The 21,495-nt window shown below is 37.2% G+C and overlaps 3 protein-coding genes and 1 long non-coding RNA gene across 5 annotated transcripts in view; 1 reads left to right on the plus strand and 3 right to left on the minus strand.

Moving 5' to 3' along the window:
* The first annotated feature begins 690 nt into the window (after positions 1–690).
* On the plus strand, positions 691–5,937 carry LOC113075975 (calphotin-like). Of its 2 annotated transcripts, XM_026248620.1 has the most exons (6): positions 691–1,807; positions 2,212–2,380; positions 2,486–3,139; positions 4,298–4,365; positions 4,462–4,505; positions 5,679–5,937. In XM_026248620.1, exons 1-6 carry the CDS (start codon positions 1,607–1,609, stop codon positions 5,767–5,769), a joined length of 1,227 nt encoding a protein of 408 aa, XP_026104405.1. In that variant the 5' UTR covers positions 691–1,606; the 3' UTR covers positions 5,770–5,937. The 2 variants fall into 2 exon arrangements, with proteins under 2 accessions (XP_026104405.1, XP_026104406.1); XM_026248621.1 differs by lacking the exon at positions 4,298–4,365.
* Positions 5,938–8,905: 2,968 nt separating this feature from the next.
* LOC113075981 (uncharacterized) lies at positions 8,906–13,150 on the minus strand. The gene is made up of 9 exons (XM_026248624.1): positions 12,935–13,150; positions 12,650–12,828; positions 12,385–12,503; positions 12,165–12,288; positions 11,568–11,659; positions 11,334–11,447; positions 10,496–10,768; positions 10,189–10,365; positions 8,906–9,612 (listed from the first exon to the last, which is right to left on the minus strand). Exons 1-9 carry the CDS (start codon positions 13,148–13,150, stop codon positions 9,407–9,409), a joined length of 1,500 nt encoding a protein of 499 aa, XP_026104409.1. The 3' UTR covers positions 8,906–9,406.
* Positions 13,151–13,361: 211 nt separating this feature from the next.
* LOC113075976 (uncharacterized) lies at positions 13,362–16,122 on the minus strand. The gene is made up of 3 exons (XR_003281079.1): positions 14,837–16,122; positions 13,717–14,336; positions 13,362–13,464 (listed from the first exon to the last, which is right to left on the minus strand). It is a non-coding gene; the product is annotated as an uncharacterized LOC113075976 (long non-coding RNA).
* Positions 16,123–17,605: 1,483 nt separating this feature from the next.
* LOC113075977 (gastrula zinc finger protein XlCGF26.1-like) overlaps positions 17,606–21,495 on the minus strand; it is a 43,081-nt gene continuing 39,191 nt past the window's right edge. Inside the window, exons 4-5 of the transcript XR_003281080.1 lie at positions 18,248–18,457; positions 17,606–17,920 (exon numbers count right to left, since the gene is read on the minus strand). The gene's annotated coding sequence lies outside the window, so the exon portion shown is untranslated. The remainder of the gene's footprint in view (positions 17,921–18,247; positions 18,458–21,495) is intronic.

The following is a 21,495-nucleotide window of genomic DNA, read 5'->3' on the forward strand; positions in this document are numbered from 1 at the left end:
GGGTTTTTTCATTGTTTTAATTTTAGTATAACATTATAGTAGCCTACCATTTTTTTAAGTATAAACCAATCGAATGTATAATTGAGATTTATAGATGCTATAGAAAAGCAATAAAGGTTTTTCAGTTAGAGTGTTTTTTATCTTGTTTATGTAAAAATATGGCATGCAGGTTCTTCAGACAATGGTATAATCATTCAGCGTAAATTACTGTGATAATCGTAATTAACAATCGCAATTACAATTTTATGAGAATAATCAACAATTATGATCTTTGTCATAATCTTGCAGCCCTGCTAGGTAATACTGGTATTTGTTTGTTTGTTTTTGTTTTGTTTTGTTTTTTTTATCGGAGGCTTGTTGATGATAAAAACGTATTTAATGTGCTGTGATTGTTTGTTTAATGATTAATCACTGCAGTGCGATGCAATCAACCTGTTCATTCATTCATTAAATTTATTTATTTATGCATTTATTTATTTATTTATTTATTTATTTATTTATGCATTTAATTGTTTGTTTGATTGTTTATCTATTTATTTATTTGTATGTATTAATAAATCAATCAGTGGCGCTGACGTCATCGTAAGGCGCGATCCCAAGGTCCAGTGCGATTTTCCACTTGGTAAGTAGAGCAGTTAATTAATACAGATGGGAACAATCCATATATTTATGGAACAAAAACTGTTTAATTGGGTCAAGACGTTGTGTTTAGAACCTTTAGAGTTGCAAGGTATCAGTTTATGCAGTAAATGACAGCAGTCATTACAAAATATAACTTGCTGCACCACGTGTGCAATAGCCTAACGTTAGCTGAGTTAGCTAATTAAATTCAAGCTTGTGTATTTTTTCACATTCAATCATGCAAGGCAAGGTAATATAGGAGATTGTATGGTTTTTCGTTATTATATGTGATCGGTTACCCATATTAAGTTAGCTCGATCACAACACTTTAGCCATTTATAAATGTTCAGATCAAGTTGCCAGATTGGTGTGTTTTCCAGTAATTGTTCAAAATCCACAATCCAAAATTATAAACACACACATCTACTACAGTATTGTGGCTCATCAAATGGCATGTAATAAAGGAAATTAAGTGCTCTCTAAAGAAGGCTACATTGTAAGGCTACGTGTCTGTCATTTGCCTTAAAGAAATAAAAGGGAACAACAGAAATATCAAAATGCCACCTGTCTAAAGCTATTTTATTCCACCTAGTACAAACTAATATCTAATTGAAAACTGACCAATCTGCCAACACCGATGGAAAAAAAATACTGGTAAAAATGTAAGGAGTTCATTTGTTCTCTCTCTCTATCTCTTTCTTTTTTTATCAGGTCCTTCAAATTCTCCCCTCCTTTATTTTAACCTCCCTCAACACAAACATACACACACACACACACACACACAAACCAAAGGCACTTTTAAGAGCCACGTCCGTCTTGTTACCCTGCACTTGTCTGTCTGTAGCGCTCTTTCTCCCCCTCTCTCTCTGTTCATATTGTCATATTTGTCCGTCTTTTTGTTTCTCTCTGACAAATTCTTTATTTTAACACATTGTCTGTCTGTCTATTTTTTGTTTTTGTGTATATTTCTATTTCTTGTCAAGTTATGACACGGCCCAAATTCCGACCCTGCCCATCTTGCCAGACGCCCAATCAGGCCAGCAGGAAAAGCTGTTATGTCTGCTTTGGAAGTCTATCCACTAAAAAAAAAAAAAATGACAAAGTGGTGTCACTGGATAGACAGTGGGGGCAATCTGTTAAGAAAAGCAGAAATGTTGGCCGTGTAATCGATTCTGCTCGTATTGCAGTAAGTAACATGCAAATGTAATTTAAAAATGCAAAGTGTTATTTGAAGTGTAACTGAAAGGCCATGTTTGTCACATAGTGAAAATCATATACGTAGCAGTATGATGAGGCATTTATAAATGTACTCTTATTTCCTACAGTACAAGGAATATTCTTTGTCTTTAAATTGTGCTAAATAGAAATAAGTTGTGTTCTCTGTCAAATAAAGGCAACATAAAGTCATGTTGGTAATGGTAGAAACTGGCCTTATCTGAAAGTAAACTTTGTACTTGTATATTAAAAAAAAAAAACATTAAATTTAAACTCCATTAAATGATTTGAAAATAAAATTGCTTTATACAGTACTTATGTATCTAATAATTCAGTAGGTTTAACTAAAGTGTAGTAACTGTTTTTGTTTTTCAGGTGCGGAAACTTGAGGCAGTGGGTTACAAGCCCATTTTATTTATTGGCAAACAAAATAAGGCTTCAAATAAGTGGGTTGCAGATGTAATTACCCATCTGCACCCCACTCCTGTCACAAAAATGTTTTTGGAGAAGATGCAGAGGGCTTATGAATTTATTTTGACTAAGTGTAAGAGCAAGATATGTGTTCAGTAATAATAATTATTATTTAAAATGTGTATTTTTCTTTGTTAATATAATACAGATTTTAAATGAATTTAAACTTGTATTAAAGCAACCTCCACAGCACAGCAGCCGGACAGTGACATCCCCACCGCAGAGCAGCACAACAGCCCCAGTGAGGAACAGTGCAATGGTTCCATTTTGGAGCCGGAGACCCTTGCCGTGGAGCAGCCGGAGCCGGAGAGCCTTGCCGTGGAGCAGCCGGAGCTGGAGAGCCTTGCCGTGGAGCAGCCGGAGCCGGAGAGCCTTGCCGTGGAGCAGCCGGAGCCGGAGAGCCTTGCCGTGGAGCAGCCGGAGCCGGAGAGCCTTGCCGTGGAGCAGCCGGAGCTGGAGAGCCTTGCCGTGGAGCAGCCGATGAAACCCACAAAGGAGTCCGAGACTCTATTTATACTCAACCTTGTTCCTCTGTCTTCCCAATACTCTTCAACCTCTCTCTCTCCTCCCTCCTCTACTACTTTTCCAGCTGGTCTTCCTTCAGAATCTTCTCCTCCTCCACCTCCACTGCCATGCTCTAAGTTATTGAGACAGAGGAAGAAAAGAACAAAAACCTCAGTCTGTTCAGCAGCACCTTCTGCCACCTCTGTCTCTCCTCCGTCTCTTATCCCCACAGATCTCTCCTTTCCACAGTCTTGTCCTCCACCTGCTGCCTCTTCCATCTCCCAGTCCTTGAGGCAGGAGGGGCCATGTGTGAAGAAGAGAAGAAAGGGTAAGTTTTGTTTTGCAGTGATATACCTAAATAAACACTATTAATAGATTTGCTTTCAGACAAAGTGGACTTTAGGCAAATTAGATTTATTCGGGTCATTGTTAACCAATACACAGTATTTTGTTCTTTAGATATAGCTGTGTTTATGTGGATAGTGTCCAGGGGCTGTGGTTCCAAAGCTAATTTTAGCCTAAAAGCGACCCTCCCTGCAAATCGCTGTCCAAAGCCACACACCCTGAAGGCATATACACATGCAGATCAGACAATCAGAGACAACATTACTACAATGCACACTGCACATACTTCTGCACACTGGTTCACGCAGAGAAAAATGTCATCTGCGCGTTTACGTATACGCTGTGCAGACAGAGCAAGAATGACCAACAAACAAACTGACCTTCCTTCCTGGTATTGTAGTACTTTTACTAACTGTACTATGTTTTCTCAATTCATGTTGACAGTCAGGTAGGGAAGCCAATAGAAATGTTTGAAATGAGCGTTTTGATTGGACATACATTTTTTGGGCCTACACCTTACACCGAATATTTAAATACATTATTAAATGGGGACACTAAATTTCTAGCAATTATCGTTGAATTGATTACACAGAATCTATTTAAACGGAGCTGACTTAGGCAATAACGTCTCTGCATTCAATAATGAAATGCCTTAAGGCTTAAGTTGAAAATTGAGTGTTTAATCTTTATTATACATATATATATAATTCATTATACATTAATGACACTCTATTCTACTATTTGATACTGTACAGTGCTTTGACACAATCCGTATTGTTAAAAGTGCTATGTAAATAAAGGTGATTAATTGATTGAAATACATAAACCACTTAATTTAATAATTGCTATTGGGATGTGAAGAGATTTTCAAACAGCATAACAAAAATATTTCAGAAGACAATGACCTATTGCACCTTAAAGCTAAGAGGGCTTTGGGAAACTCAACCCATTTTGCTCTATCCACAAAAAGCAGGGACAAAGTCAATTGGGCACAAGTGGACAGAACCACAGATAACCTCACGAGTGAAATGATAACCTTGCAAGTGAGATTCATGAACATAGCATTGCTTAATAATCTAAGAAAACACCCATTGCTTAATATATATATATATATATATATTTTTTTTTTTTTATCATAAAGGTTGCCGAAAATGTAGTAGGCAGAAGATCTTCCTGTTTGATAAAATAGTTGGGGAAAGAATAAATGAGGTAATGTATTTTATTAGGCTACTTGACAATATGTTATGCACTATCCAGTGATTGCGTAAACAGCTAAAATAATAATTACTCTCTCTGTGTGTGTAGGGAAAAGCAGAACTGAAAGTCCACTGGTTGCCTTGTACTGTGTGGTAAGTTGTTTTATTTAACTTTTTTTTTTTATTATTCCATTGTAATGCTAAGTAGTCTATTCCATGACCAATATGATGTAGGCAAAGTTAAAATGGTCTCTTACAAGCAGCATGGAAGTTTCTTTTATTGATGTCTGTGGCAAGAGAAAGGGCAATGACCAGTAGTCTGGACTGAAACTCAGAGAGTGTGACTGAAACTTAAATTCTTAAAAGAATATACAATTTTTTTGATAGAAATAGGAGAATGATCTACCTCCTTGAGTGAATTTAGATCTAGTTAGTAGGGAGAGCCCAGGATTTTGTGAAGTGGATACAATAGATTGTGGAAGCTAGACAGTTCAGTGCTTTCTAAACAATTAATACAATTGAAAAAAAATATTTGACAGGCAGCCTGTGTATTGACAATAAAATGGGGCTGATGTGAACATATTTTTGCTTTTAGCTAAGCTGCTACATACACAATCATCTGAAGCGTATTTATTTAGCAGGACATTGACCGAGGACATTTACCCAGTAATGCGTTAGTAGTAGTAGTGAATCATGAAAATAATTTTTCAGCATTTGAAACATAAAACTTAATTAAAAAAAAAACTTAATTTAGCAAATTTCTAAGATGGAAAATGTGGTTTTCAATGAACCAATAGCAGTCTAATGAGATCTGTGGTCCCAACTGATGATGTAAAAATACATCCATCAAGACTCAAATGAATAAACTTGCATCTTATTTTTTGAGGTTTTAAAACAATAAGTGCTTCCAGTAGTGTCTTGCAATGAAGACTAGAACAGTGACAGCAGTGGTGATAAAATGCATAAAGGAAGATTAGGGCAATGAGAAAAAGAACAGTATTAAATCTGAAGAAGAGGAGAACAATGATGAATGGCCATGTGAGCAAGATGCAGTCACCATCCTTATCCCAGAGTCTGTAGAACTGCCAGATCTGCTTGGAATGCAACATCAAAACATGCTGAAGTCTTAAAACTGGTCCGGTATTCTGTAACTGCAAACCATAGCCCCTTTCCATGTAATCTAAGAGTGCTTTATTTATTTCTTAAACAAATGACACATTTATTGACAAATATCAATAAATGTCAATGAAATCTAAATTAATCCCAACAATAATCTTTATTTTTGTTCTGTGTTCTAATGATATGTTCAACTTATGATACTTACAGTGGCAAAACTTGGGATGACACATGGGAGCCTGCCAGTGAGTTCCAACATTTTTTGCCAGAGTCTACAAATCCCAACCAGCTTTCACCATGACAGTCTACTGACCATGAATACCTGGACTTGTTAAGCACTCTTCAATTCTGAGTGTTTTGTTGTTGTTCTTTTGCTTGCTGTTCTTCATTAAAGTTTGTGCACAGTGCATATACTGTTTTAGTATGTTTTTTTTTTTAAGTATCATTTTAAACACCTTTTACATTTGTCAGGAACTGCATAACAGTCCTATGGATAGGACATGCTACAGTCATGCTTTTCATTATAATGGCATTCCCAAAGACATTACTTGTATAATAAATATTAAAATATAATACATATATGAAATATTTTTTTTACAGTGCAACCTTAATACAGCATAGATGCAAAATAGGTCACTTAGATTTGCTTAGATCTTATGAGAAAGTGTACATAAGGTAAATAAAGAATTGGGACCAGTTGCAGAAAAGCTAGTTTAATTGTACCTTAATTGTATTGGAAAACTAAGACTAATAACTGTATAGTATTTTCTTTACTTGTTTACCAAACTGTCTAAAAAGGATAATATTTGAGGTCTGAGATATGGGAACGGTGAAGAGAGAGGGCAAACATTTAGCATTTTAGCTCTTATCAGCCAATATTGTCTTAACCTTCATAGCACTTCATCTTTTATAAGATAGGCTTTTGACTAAATACATAATGTTTATAAAATTGTCCAAAATTTATTTTTTTAGTTTTTGTGTTTGTAAAATTACAGTTTTTGACATTTTAGGTAATACAAATAATTGTACAAATACCTGTAAGTAACTTACAATTAGCATGTAAAACAAAAATCTTCTGTCAAATAATCTTCATGTAAAACAAATAATTCTGTTTGGAGCATGTCCTCGGTTCTCACCTTTTTACCCTCCTACCTGTTTGCATCTCTGTATAGGTAAGTTTATATGAACCATCTGTCTGTTATGGCAAACATGAAATATAAATAATATAAATATATTATTATATATGTATGAGTATATTTATATAATAGTTTACAAATAAATCTATTATATATATATATATATATATATATATATATATACATACATATATATGCACACATAATAGTTTATTTGTATACAGTACACAGCTGTCACAATTACCCTCCTACCGGTTCATACTATGAAAATCAATGCTTTGAAAAAAGGATTCACTAAACTGTTTCTACGTCACGTTACCCCAAGATAGGAATGTATACCTGTAAAATTATATTTTTATTTTTAACGAGAAGAAAAAATATTTAACTGAACTTCTGGTATAACCCTACTTCTGCCAGAAGATCCTGTAATGACCACATTTGGACAAGTTTGTGTGACGTGGATTTTTACACGCTGTGGCTGGACTAATGTTTAGGCAAAAATACAAGGTGCTTCATGTTGCACACTATGTTTTATTGTCATTATGACTTCAGCAACTGTCACTGAACAATAAGTGATTGATATGTAGCAAAGAAATTACCCATTTACCGAAATCATAACCCTAACCCTACAGCATAAGTAGGGAACTACAATTAACTACAATTTACAGTCCCATGTCACATCAATATAGTGCCAAAGGCGTATGGGTAATGTAGTTTAAAAACCTTTTAGTAATGAAATGAAGTAAATAGTATATTTAATGAACAAAGGGCTACCTCAATATGTTCATTGTGCAAACCTTTATGATATATTTGAGAACCAGACTGAAATTTGGTGTTATACTAAGAACACTTTTTAAAACACTTATTTTTAAACTTTCTGTATATGTGAGAAAATTGCATCAAGTCTTATTTAGTAATCATATCATAAGTAGTTATCTTGCTGTTTTTCCCTTTGACATGCTTGTTGGAGTTTGAGTTACAGCCATTTGAAATGTGCAATTTTTTCCTCTTTTAGGATCACTTCTGGTCTCTTCTGGGGGGGGGGGCAATTAAACCTATGCAGATGTACTATCTTTATCATGGACAATAAACCGTTATCACATTAATGTCTGAAAAGTTTGTTTATTTCTGCCCCTTTCTATATTTACAACATGCATATGTTAGATTTATGGTGCTGAAACTGAAAACAAAAATTCAGTAAAAAATTTATTCAAAGGTAAAAGTAACATATGTAGCCAACATATTATTTCTTTTTATCATTCATTTTCCTTTGGTGAAGGTTGAACTTGTGTTGGGAAATGATTTTTCCTCATCATAATGTGTTTGTTTACATACCTCCCCATTTTAGGGATGGGAAGTAGTACTAAAAAAGTGGTGGATGAATGGAGGGAGCTTTCCCCTTCGACTGACTCACACAAAACCATAATCCATGCAAATCATAATTAAATTTATTGAACACAAGGAAGCAAACAGAGCTTCAGGAGGGGTCAAGGCCAACATAAACAAAAACATACTAACTCCTAAACACAACCCACCTATGCTAAGGACCAACTACAAAAAGACCTCCTACTCCAAGCCTCCATAGCACAGACGTCTCAGCTCTGCCTTTTAACTCCAAACATTTTCTCTAATGAACCAATCAGGACAGTGCCATCGTCAGCAGAATCATCAGCTAACTGAACTCGATCTGTTAGTCATCAGCATTTGAAAGAGAGGAAGGGAGAGAGCAAAAACAGAACACATACACACACAAAAAACCGAACACTTGACTAACACAAGTCAAGTGTTCGGTCCAGTCATGCTTTTCTGTGTCCCTATTATAATGAGCTTATTCCATGTCTCTAACCAGGTTTCAATTGTTTGGAAGTAACAAGTATTAAGGGGTCATTGGAAAGGTTTGGAGAATAATAATTTTTAAAAAATTATATGTGAAAATGGTATTATAATTAGTATTATTGTTATTATTATATTCTTTATAATTGTAATAATTATAAAATAATTACCACAAAAATATGATTAAGAATTTAAAAATAAATTATTCATATATTAAATCAATTAAAAAAAATGAAAACAAAGAAATACAAAATATTTTACAATTTCAGAATTTTGATTAAAAAGATACATACAGTTCTTTAAATACATGTAATACTTTAAACAAAGAATAATAATGTAGTTTAATAGAAACTAATTTTCCAATTAATTTTTTTGCTTTACTTATAATATGCGTTCTTCATGGTAAATTGGGTATTTATAGAAGAAACCATATAAATATATTTTACATTTACAAGAATGGGGGTCCTTCAAACAATGATGATCATATTTGGAGCTCCGCAACACCTAAAAGATTAAAAACCCGTTGTAGACAACATTATCAAATTATATTTTTAATAAAGGTTGGTCTGCTAATTATTTTCTCCATTACTCAACTGAATGTTTGGTTTCTAAGTTGGGCTGTACTTACATTGTAAGCACAAAAAGAGTAGTTTTATTTATAACAAAATAAAGTTTCTGTGAACTATAGCCTAGCCCAACTACACAGTGGCATGATGAGAAAGTACCTCAAATCTATAATTTAGTACAGTACTGTACTTAGCCTTACAATAATGCACTTCATTTTCACCACTGACTGGTTGTGGAGGCATGCATAAAATAATTTCTATGTAACGTGGAAAAAAACAGACAGTACACTTTGGGTATATTTATAAGGTGATCAACAGCAGATTTTATTACATGCTTTAGATTCAGGGTTAAGGTCAAGGTCACCATCAAAAAAAAACAAAAAAAAAAACATTGTCTTCTGGATTACAGTTCGTCATCAGAAATGTCGAAGTCACTGTTGTAGTCATCAGCTGACAGTTGGTTAAAGAAGTTGGTGTTCTCTGCTCCAGTCAAAACTTGCAGGTAACAGTCTCTTGCTTGCACCCTCATATCTCTGATTTTACGCTGCTTTCTGTGGATGATGCACTGCAGACCTTTCAAACCCTCTTCAGTTAGGCCACATTGCGAATCTTAAAAGAATGGAAAAACAACAACAAAAAACCATTAAGCCTCCCTTATAAACTTTCATTAAACACTCATCATTGTTGTGTATGCTTATTTGGGCTGCCACCTAAAAGTAACCTAAAATGTTAGTCTGTTAGAAAAGTCATAGTTGGTCTAATTTGGAGTGGTTATACGTTGCAAAAAACAAAAACAAAAAAAAACAAACAAACAAAAAAAACAACAAACACACATATTCCACAGGACATGTTAAAACTCACAGGCAGATATTATGAATAACAAGGCTGGACCCTGTAGTTATTACACAGTATTTACATATGTGGGGCAATAAATTTAAATTTGGACCATTGAAAGAGTTTCAAGTACAACTCCAAAAAAGCAAGATTGACAACGTTCAGCTACCAATTGGATAGAGATTTAGGCAAAGTGTAACGATAGCTCATACAGCTACAGCCACTTATGCTACAAGGAAATGTTTCTGAGTTTTTTGTGAGTCCATTTTAAAGAAAAATCTTTGGTCAGGGGCAACCCTATGCTTATGTTTGCCGTATATGACAAATATGCCATATATTACAAATACATACTTTTTATTGTCTCCTTGGCAAAGCAGCAGGACAGTTCTCTGAGGGCATCAGCACGAGTTGAAAGATATCTCCAATGGTTGTTCATCTCTGCAACAAGAATCTTCTGCTCCTCCTGAAGTCTCCTTAATGACATCATGATGTCGAATGCCTTTCTCTTTGTCCTAAAATTAACAGAGTCTGGAATGCATGAAAAAAAATTGTCATACATCAACCTTCTTTAATATTTAAAATCAGATGGGGTTGCAGATTGACATTTGAGGCATCGTGGTTGAAATATGTATAATTGTCAGAAGACTAGTGAACATACCACTGTGTGGTAGCTGCCATGGCCAAGCTGTCTCACCAGACAAAATGGTTTCCAAGCACAGAGTTTCTGTGTTTGGAACCATTCTGTTGTATTTCTCAACAATTGATGTCAGGGTCCCCTTCTCCTCCCTGATTTTGCGGCGGATCCTGGCACGACCTTTGTTGCCATCTGTATCTTTATAGAGACGCTGAGAACGTCTCTTGATACTCGCCACAAGTACCTCAATTCTGCTGGCCAAGGCATCAGCATCATTTGTGGTTGTTGTTGCTGCTGCTGAGAAGAAATGTGTGATTTTTACACAAAATTACAATAACAATTATTCATGACAAAATGTGTTACCAATATTATATATACACATATATGTTATAAGGGCTGCACGATATATTGCATGCGATACTCATGCGCATCTCATCAGTAAAGCCAGTTCTGTGATTGGAAATAAATCTCTATCACCTATTTTCAGATGGAGCAGCATTTAATACGCAGAGCAGTAGTTCACAAGCTATGCAATATCACATTCACTATTGCATGCGATGCATCTGTGATTATGAGCTTGAATTGCGTAGCTTGTCATATAAAATATAGGGGCTAAACAATTAATCACTTTTCTAATTGCAATTAGAGATGCTACAATCGTTAAAAAGTGGCAATCTTATGCAATCGTTCAAAGTGGTAATTGATCACTCAAAAGCCTCTTATGTTATTCTGTGTGCTAAAGATGCATTTTTTTTCTCTAGAGGTTATTTAAAGGGTTCATTGCTCTAATTTTTGTTTTAGTATAACATTATACCATTCATACACACACATACATATGTATATACATAAGTCATTTACTCACTATCTGCCCACTCCTTTACTTCGTTGAGCCAGTCTTCCAACTGGCTCTCTGTCACTGCCAGTTCAACTTTTAAAGACTCTAGGTTTAGCAATGGTTTTACAGAGCTTTTGTGGTCTGCAATTATAAGCAATCACAGATGGTACAAGAACAATAACTAAATGTTTAATGCACAACTTCAAACAGTAATAACATACATTATTGAACATCTAAAACCAATTCTACTGATGTTATTACCTTCTGATATCGGCGGGTCAGTGTGATGGCCAAAGTGTAGATCTTTTGCTGATTCCAGCGCATGGCCATGAGAGTCAGCATGTCTGTGCGCCCTGCAAACAGAGAATATCATGTTACCATATTCCCCCTACTTATTATGTAATAATGTAACTAGTGTAGTATGTGGTCATTGTACCTGCTTTGGACATGTGTTTTGTAGTCACTGCAATCCTAGACAGGAAAGCATTGCACTGTTCCACCTCCTCACCTAGGGTTAAACCAGCCCCATCCTGATATGCCCCACTCCATTTCACCTGATTAGGAATAATAATAATAATAATAATAATGCTGAGAAAGTGTTGACATGTATTTGCAGATGTTCAGTTTTAGTAATCACAAACTTCACCTACCTCACATTTAAAATCATGGGCTTTGGCATGGAACACTGAAAGGAAGGGCTTCATGTTAAGAAGGTGCTGGAGCTCTGGACAGCTTTTTGCAACTCTTTGGAGGTAGGGCCAATATTTGCAAGTCACATCCATACAAAAAAAATGTATTTGCCTACTGGCCAGCTTTTCTTGCAGGTACAAGGGATAGGCAAAAATTTCACCCCTGTACATATTTAAAGCACAGAGAAGCACTCCGTGCCGAAAAACCGCAACCTCCAATCCCTCCTCGTCTACCTTGCTGGCAGATCCCTGGGAGGTCTCTCTGGCTGCTGACCACTCCCCTCCACAAACACCTACAATATGGAAAATGGTTGATAAAAATAAGAATCTCCTAAATAAACTCTTCAGTAGGAGGTAACTGTAGCCCTGTATTTATTCTAATAGTCTGCTTTTTTTTTTTTTTTTTTTTTTTACATGTTTGGATGTCTTGTGAATGTAGTCCACAAATCTTGTCACATCTTCATCCTTAGCTATAAAGACGTCTTCAAAGATGGCCTTTTCTTCAGATCTAGAAAAATAATAATAATAATAATACATAACAGGTACACAAGCTTGTGATACTTTGTAATCTAATTTTACTGGGTGCACATTAAAACGATATTTTTCTTATTAATACTGTTTCAACAGTGTGACATTATACACAATTTTAAATACCTAGCTGCATTCTTGAAACGGTAATGCTTGCGGTTTCCATCGACTGAAACTGCCAGCATGTCTGGGCTGCACGCAGGACAGATGAAGGGCTCTTCCTTACAGATTTTGTCCACCTCGTATCGCACAGCCTCCCACTCAAAAAAACTTTTTTGAAAACTGTCTTTGGAGATCTTGCCACACTATTAAAATTAAGGAAACCAACAAATACATTAGCATCTAAAAGATTTTCGTCCCACAATACAAAGACATTAACAATACTGTAGAATAAATAAATTCAATACTCACACGACCAAAGCGGACAGTTCGCTGATCGAGCATTCTCAAAAATGCTTGGCAGGACAGTCCTGGTGCAGCCATCTTCATTTCTTCAAATGAGAAGAAGACATCTGTGGCATAAATAGTGGCAAAGTGAAGGGTTGCAGGCCAGTAGTCACTCAGATTTAGATCACCCACTCCAGCAGTCCACGTGGCTTGGCATGCCTCACAACTCAACTCAGGCATGCTTAGATCATATCATCCTGGAAAAATGAAAAAACACATCCACTTAAATGTAAATATAATGTGATTAATCAGGGTTTTGATTCCTTACACAATTTCACATTACTTTGTATACTTTTTAAACATTACTTAGAGGTCATGCAGATCTTACATCCAGACCTGTGCCAAACTTATGGGAGTAGAGCATGAACAGATTTTTATCTTCACACCCTTACCATTCATTGTGATTACAGCAACAGTCTTCCCTGGACTGACCCTTAGTGACTCTCGTGAACAATCACAGATTTTGTAAGGGATCTCCACAGGTACAAGCCGTACTGAAAAAGATCAAACATTTGAATTAAGATCGTTTTTATTGATTGAGTATTAAGACAATTTGTATAGACTGATATAACATTGTAACGGTTCAATGGTATTGGAGTACATTGCTGAAAAATATAGAAGAGATGCTCAAAAAGCTTAAATTCAATATCAAACAACAAGAGAGCATTATTTAAATAGTAAAAGATATGAGGCCTAACAACTCTCAGAATTATGTGTATGTTGTACACTCACAAACCAGCACTTACCACAATGGGAAAGAGCCTTATCTACAACAAAAGTTGTTGGAGGCAATGGCTGGTAGAATCCAGCCGTCATGGCATCTCTGTTATGGAGAACATGTCTGGTGTGCATACTGACATCACACTGAGCACAGAAAAAGGGCTGTGGTCGACAGTCACTGCAGCGGACAGCAGCTGGATTGCTCCCACACTGTTGGCAGATGCGTGTTGCTACATTTTCATGTGCCGCAGCGGTGTTCACCAGACGTGGTCTCTCTGTCCTCCATCTCTCTGAAAAGAGACTTTGTCTTGTGCTCCAGTTTGAGGAAGCTAGGAGAGGACCTCTTGAGGTCTCAAGAGATGATGCCTCATCATCTGAGGTATTGCTCAGTGAGTGCTGGAGATCTTGCAGAAAAGACTCTGTTAAAATAGTATGGAATATTTAAAAGCAATACTTTAATATATACATGAAAGTGTTCTGCATCAAGTGCATTTGACTGTGAAAAGGCCAGTATTCCTGAAAATTTTAAAAATGTTATTTGTTATTTACACAATGAAGTACACACCAACAGCTTCTGGAGCAAAGGTCACCTCACAGTTAGTGGCAGGTGCATTGATGGGAGGATCAGATTTCCGAATGGGATCAGCTGCACCAGATAAAAAAAGAAAAGAAAAGAAAAAAAAGAAAAACAACATTTACAACATTTTCAACTTGTCCCAAGGCGTGTGGCACAATTTTACCTCCCTTATTACCAGCCTGAAATGACCAAAGCTCATTGTTTAATGTTTAGCTACAGAGAAGGACTAGCAGATTTTTTTTTCTCAAACACAAATGTGGACAGTACAGTTACTTAGTTATCTATATATCATGTAGAAGATGAAAGCAAATAAGAATGCTTGCTGTAGAAGCAAGCTGGTTGGCCACTGACAACACACTCAGAATAAACACAGCTTCAACACAGCCTTACCAAGACCAATCATTTAGTTTATACTGCTTTACACAAATACTGTACGTAATCAAATTTATTTTCATGTCAAAAATAAAATGAGTGCTTCTGATTTGATTTACATATTCCTTGTTTGATACATCATAAATGCCTAATCAACGCAGTTATTCAATAGATCTTGAATGAAAAACTATACTGACCCTTATTTGACTGATTCCTGCTTGATCTTGGCCTTGCATAGACAATGTTTCCATCAATGTCTCTCTTTCTCCAACGCACCCTCGGTTCAGGTGTCTTTACTGGTGCCACTTCCTTCTCTTCCTGCAGCTCACCAATCAAGTCATCAAGACTTTGGAGCTCATCATTGAGTTCTTGATCATCAACCAGTTTATCCAGCTCCATTAACTGTTCTTGGAGTTCTGAATCACTCATGGTGATGGGCAGAAACAAAAACAGACAGAAAGACTTACAAAAAAGATGGACAGAGACAACAAATAGAAATATAAACAGAGAGAGAGAGAGAGAGAGAGAGAGAGAGAGCGAGCTACAGACAGACAAGTGCAGGGTAACAAGACGGACGTGGCTCTTAAAAGTGCCTTTGGTTTGTGTGTGTGTGTGTGTGTATGTTTGTGTTGAGGGAGGTTAAAATAAAGGAGGGGAGAATTTGAAGGACCTGATAAAAAAAGAAAGAGATAGAGAGAGAGAACAAATGAACTCCTTACATTTTTACCAGTATTTTTTTTCCATCGGTGTTGGCAGATTGGTCAGTTTTCAATTAGATATTAGTTTGTACTAGGTGGAATAAAATAGCTTTAGACAGGTGGCATTTTGATATTTCTGTTGTTCCCTTTTATTTCTTTAAGGCAAATGACAGACACGTAGCCTTACAATGTAGCCTTCTTTAGAGAGCACTTAATTTCCTTTATTACATGCCATTTGATGAGCCACAATACTGTAGTAGATGTGTGTGTTTATAATTTTGGATTGTGGATTTTGAACAATTACTGGAAAACACACCAATCTGGCAACTTGATCTGAACATTTATAAATGGCTAAAGTGTTGTGATCGAGCTAACTTAATATGGGTAACCGATCACATATAATAACGAAAAACCATACAATCTCCTATATTACCTTGCCTTGCATGATTGTATGTGAAAAAATACACAAGCTTGAATTTAATTAGCTAACTCAGCTAACGTTAGACTATTGCACACGTGGTGCAGCAAGTTATATTTTGTAATGACTGCTGTCATTTACTGCATAAACTGATACCTTGCAACTCTAAAGGTTCTAAACACAACGTCTTGACCCAATTAAACGGTTTTTGTTCCATAAATATATGGATTGTTCCCATCTGTATTAATTAACTGCTCTACTTACCAAGTGGAAAATCGCACTGGACCTTGGGATCGCGCCTTACGATGACGTCAGCGCCACTGATTGATTTATTAATACATACAAATAAATAAATAGATAAACAATCAAACAAACAAACAATTAAATGCATAAATAAATAAATAAATAAATAAATTTAATGAATGAATGAACAGGTTGATTGCATCGCACTGCAGTGATTAATCATTAAACAAACAATCACAGCACATTAAATACGTTTTTATCATCAACAAGCCTCCGATAAAAAAAAACAAAACAAAACAAAAACAAACAAACAAATACCAGTATTACCTAGCAGGGCTGCAAGATTATGACAAAGATCATAATTGTTGATTATTCTCATAAAATTGTAATTGCGATTGTTAATTACGATTATCACAGTAATTTACGCTGAATGATTATACCATTGTCTGAAGAACCTGCATGCCATATTTTTACATAAACAAGATAAAAAACACTCTAACTGAAAAACCTTTATTGCTTTTCTATAGCATCTATAAATCTCAATTATACATTCGATTGGTTTATACTTAAAAAAATGGTAGGCTACTATAATGTTATACTAAAATTAAAACAATGAAAAAACCCTTAAGATAACCTGTAGAAAGAAAGAAAAAACTTCTTCAGCATGCAGAATAACATAAGTGGACTATAAACGATTAATTCACTTTGAACATTACATAATTGCGGCATCTGTAATTGTAATTGCGATTAGAAAATCGATTAATTGTGCAGCCCTATTACCTAGCAAAACTCGGTGGAGCGTTGTTAAAGTCACCGTTGCATGCTGTTTCACATGCGGCTCTTTAATATCAGACACCAACGTCATTTTTACAATAAAATAAAAAAAAACTGTTAAATATGACGCGGGGCGCCAATTGACTTGCCCTTCCATAACTAAATTATTGTAGCCTTTTCTTTTTTATGCCTAATTATCGTAGTCTCGACCCGTACGCGCTGCAGACAACGGTCTGGTTACCTGCACGTCAAATGTCAACGTCACGGGCTCCGGTCAGAAGTCTATGGGATTCCCTGCACGTTGAAACATGACGCCTAAGGGGTGCCCAGTAAGTTAAATATTGACGCCAAAGGGATCCTGACCAAGCTTCAATATGTGACGAGTTGGGAGTGAGAACGTGTTGTCCCTTTCAGTGAGTGTTGTGACAAATTAAATCATTCCAATTTAACTTTAAATAATCTGCAGGACCACAAGGAACCACTTTAACATTTTTTTATTTAATCTTGCAGGCTAAACATGTCACGATCGGTGTACTGGAAACACAGAGAGAGAGAACCAATTGCGGGTATGATGTTTATTAAAAGGTAATCCAAAGGGGTGAACAGTCCAGGCAGGGTCAAAACCAGAATATCCAAAACCAACATAAACTAGACACGAACACAAGGCAAGGCAAGAATAGACAGACATTAATAACACTCAAACAAGGACTCCGTAACACAGACTCAGACAGACCGGGTATAAATACACAGAAGGATAATGAGGGAAGAGGAGACAGGTAGGGAACAATCAATTACACAACAAGGAGGAAGGTGACCAAATAAGGGAACAGGAAGTGATATGGTGACAGACACCGTGAGAAAGGAGGACATCTAGTGGAACCCCAGGGAACACAACCCAGACACTGTGACAAAACATCGCTGTTCTAACACATATTTACAAAATTATTGGAATGAGTAAAATGATTATATGAAAACTATATCAACAATTAACTGAAGGTGAACAATAACATATTATACATTTTCATTTTTTCTTTCTTTTTTTATGATATCTTGTATTTTTTGGGATATGTAATGCCCCACTTGTTTCTCCCTCTTCTCTCTCTCTCCTCTTTCAGGCTCCTTTTGTTTCAGCCAGTCACTGAAACAGACTTGAAAGAGAAATGATTTAGACAATTTATTTGTGAATTTTCAATTTGTAAAACTACTTAAAAAGGCAATTATCATGTTTTTGTTTCACATTTTGCTTTATTCAGACATAGTAATGAAATTATGTAGGCGTTTAATTATGTTCTATTTATTTTTATTGACTGATAAATAAGTATATATTTATATGTATAAGTATGAATGAGAGGATGAAGGATGAATATGAATGAGAATATCTTGAGCAAGAACATTTTCCAACTGTTTTTAACAAAATTGGTGGTGCTAATGGTTACATACAGTGCATGCATGGAGTAATAGAGACATTAGATTACCTCTCAAAACATGCAACTTGGAGGGTGTCATGGGAGGTTTTGAGAATGTCTGTTTGTGGGACACTCCTTTCCTGACACACTTCTTCTTTGTAAAGTGGCTGTCCCCCACAATGCCACAGCCATCTCTTTTACAAAGAGAGAATTGTTCGTGGTGGATGTCATTTTCCTCCACACCTCTTCTCTAATCCAAATATTTTCTCCTATGTGGATCTTCAAAACAGAAAATGAATGAGTATTTACTTTAGGCACATCTTAAATTAAAGGCATCTTAAAAGACAAGAGTTTTAGTCAATTCTGGATTTCCATTGACTTACAGTAAATTGTATGAATAAAACCTCTCATGGGTCATTCCGTGTCAAAACAATTACATTTTAGCAACTTCTCCACCTACATTTTTGTATTTAGTTGATATATATATTCGTGGAGGTAGGGCAGTGTTCAGAAAGGAAGGGTATGGGTAAGTGGCGGAGTCCAGCGGCCGCACACGCTCCCCTCTTTAGTCCGGGGAGGAATTGCTAAGCAAAGATTGCTATTCCTAGCAATCTTTGTTGCATTAAATGGTGGCAGTTCACAGTTGCACTGTTCAAGTTTTTATCCAAGATTAAGATTTAAATAGAAATGTCTGAAGAATAATGTTGAAACAAGAATTGCAGTTTGTTTCCCTCTGTTAAAACAATTGCAAAAACATATATGTCTGTGTGCCAAATTATCAAGTAGAAGGATGTTGAGACATCTTTAATACTTCCTGAGTTATAGGAATGCAAAACCTCAGAAATAAATAAATAACAAAACAAAAAAAACACACAAAGTGATTTTTCCCATTTTTGAATGGCCACCATTGGCATATGATGTAACAAAGAGAGCCAAATTCTACACGTTTTCCTTCAAATATTAATCTAGCTTTTGTTCGCCCATAGAATTACCACCCTTCACACCAGTAGCAAGGGTCCCATTATAGTATAAATATCATTATTCCTAAGGACCAGAGGAAGAAGATATTATTATTCCCGTTGTGCTATTCCTTGACTGAAGTATTATGCCTACCACATAAGACCTGCATTTGTTTTTGAAAGATTTAATATTAAAAACAAGGTGATATAATTTTACTATACCAAGATCTCTTAACAGTTAAAGTGGAACCTTTCAGTAAGAGTAAAATGGGCTTAGTCAGAGTAGATGCCATATTTGCAATTGCGATTAAAAATTACGCTGTGTGGGATAGGCATACAGTCCGTTTAGAAGGTTATACCATATAAATGTTCTAGATTATCACATGCTTCTTAATTGGATTATTATATATGTGTAACGCTGAGTCATGGGCGTTTTGATCCATAAGCAGCTTTATTTCAATAATCAACAGAGTAAACAGAAACAGATCAATCAGGGGCGTTAGATACAACATAGACAAATCAGAATCATAAACCTTGACAGAGCGTAGAATCAGGGCTGGCGGCTGGCAGGCAGAGACGAGAGAACAAGGCAGTGGTCGGTAAGGCAGGCGGCAAAGAATCAGAGTCCAATAAACAGTCCAGGTCATACACGGGAGATCAAACAATGGGAAAACGCTCGGTAATGTCTGCATGGGCAAAACAAGACTTTGCGTTTGAGAGAACAGGGCGAGTTCATTAAATAGGGGATGGAGATGAGCGACACCTGTGCAGGTAATCAGCCCCAGGTACGGGGTGTTATGGGAAATGGAGTTTTGAAAGAGGTTAATACTCGGGCGATGGTTCCCTCTGGTGGTGATCGGAGGGAGCCACAGAGGCTGTGTTTGTGACAGAGCCCTCCCCCTGCGAGCGGCTCCTGACGCGATGAGGTGATCGTCGCCGGGGTCTTCCTCGGGGTCTAGGAGCGGGTCTGTCTGGGTGATCTCGATGGAAGTCCGTGATGAGAGTGGGGTCCAGTATGTCATCAGCATTGACCCAGGACCTTTCCTCCGGACCCTACCCCTCCCAATCGACCAGATACTGTAGGAATCGGCCCCGGCGACGTGAATTCAGGATTTCGTGTACCTGATAGGCCTCCTGGCCATCGATGATGAGGGGAGGCGCTCTCTGGTCACCAGCCTCCTCTAGGTTCTCCGGTCCTCTCGGTCCACCAGCGGCTCTCGGTCCACCAGCGGGCTTGAGCAAGGAAACATGAAAAGTGAGTGAGATACGGTAATGAGATGGGAGAGATAGTCTAAATGATACTGGGGTGATTTGACGGAGGATTTTGAAAGGGCCCACGTACCTGGGACTAAGTTTCTTGGATGGTAGTCTGAGGCGAAGATCCCATGTGGACAGCCAGAACCATTGTCCGGGCTGGTAATCCAGATGAGCTCTGCGGTGTCGATTGGCCTGATTTCTGGTCCGACGAACTGCTCGGAGAAGGTGAACATGAGCGATGTCCCAGGTCTCCTCACAGCGTCTCAGCCAAGCATCAACTGCAGGTAATTCGGATGGTTCGCCAGACCATGGGAAGAGAGGAGGTTGAAATCCTAGAATGCACTGGAAGGGAGTCATGCCAGTGGAAGGTTTTTGAAGGGAATTTTGTGCGTACTCAGCCCAGAGAAGGAAGCGGCTCCAATCATTTTGATTCTGGTTGCAGTAGGATCGAAGGAAACGGGAGAGTTCTTGGTTCAGACGTTCGACCTGTCCGTTGGATTGTGGGTGGTAACCTGATGTGAGACTAACATTGATGCCCAACTGTTGGCAGAATGCCGACCATACTCTGGAGGTAAATTGGGGACCCCTATCGGAGACAATGTCCTCCGGGAGGCCATAGAACCGGAACACATTCTCACAAAGTGCCTCTGCTGTTTCGAAGGCAGTCGGGAGTTTGGGTAATGGGATGAAGGGGCAGGCTTTGGAGAAGCGGTCGATCACAGATAGAATTGTGGTTTTGCCCTGCGAGAGAGGCAGATCAGTAACAAAGTCGATGGCTATGTGGGACCAAGGACGTTGAGGAACGGGTAACGGGTGAAGAAGACCAGCGGGTAATTGATGGGATGATTTGTTGGTGTTGCAAGTGATACAGTTTCTAACGTAATTGATGGTGTCTGCTTGCATTGAGGGCCACCAGAAGCGGTTAGATAGGAGCTGGATGGTGGCGGTTATACCGGGGTGTCCTGAGCTTGGGGTAGAGTGGACCTGATGTAGTACTCGTTGTCTCAGTGTTTGAGAGACGAATGTGCGATTCTGGGGAGTCTCAGGAGTTGGAGGTTCGATGCATTGGGCCTCAATGATCTCAGTCATAATGTCCCATTG

This window comes from Carassius auratus, unplaced genomic scaffold, assembly GCF_003368295.1.
Source record: "Carassius auratus strain Wakin unplaced genomic scaffold, ASM336829v1 scaf_tig00018187, whole genome shotgun sequence".
Taxonomy (NCBI): domain Eukaryota; kingdom Metazoa; phylum Chordata; class Actinopteri; order Cypriniformes; family Cyprinidae; genus Carassius; species Carassius auratus.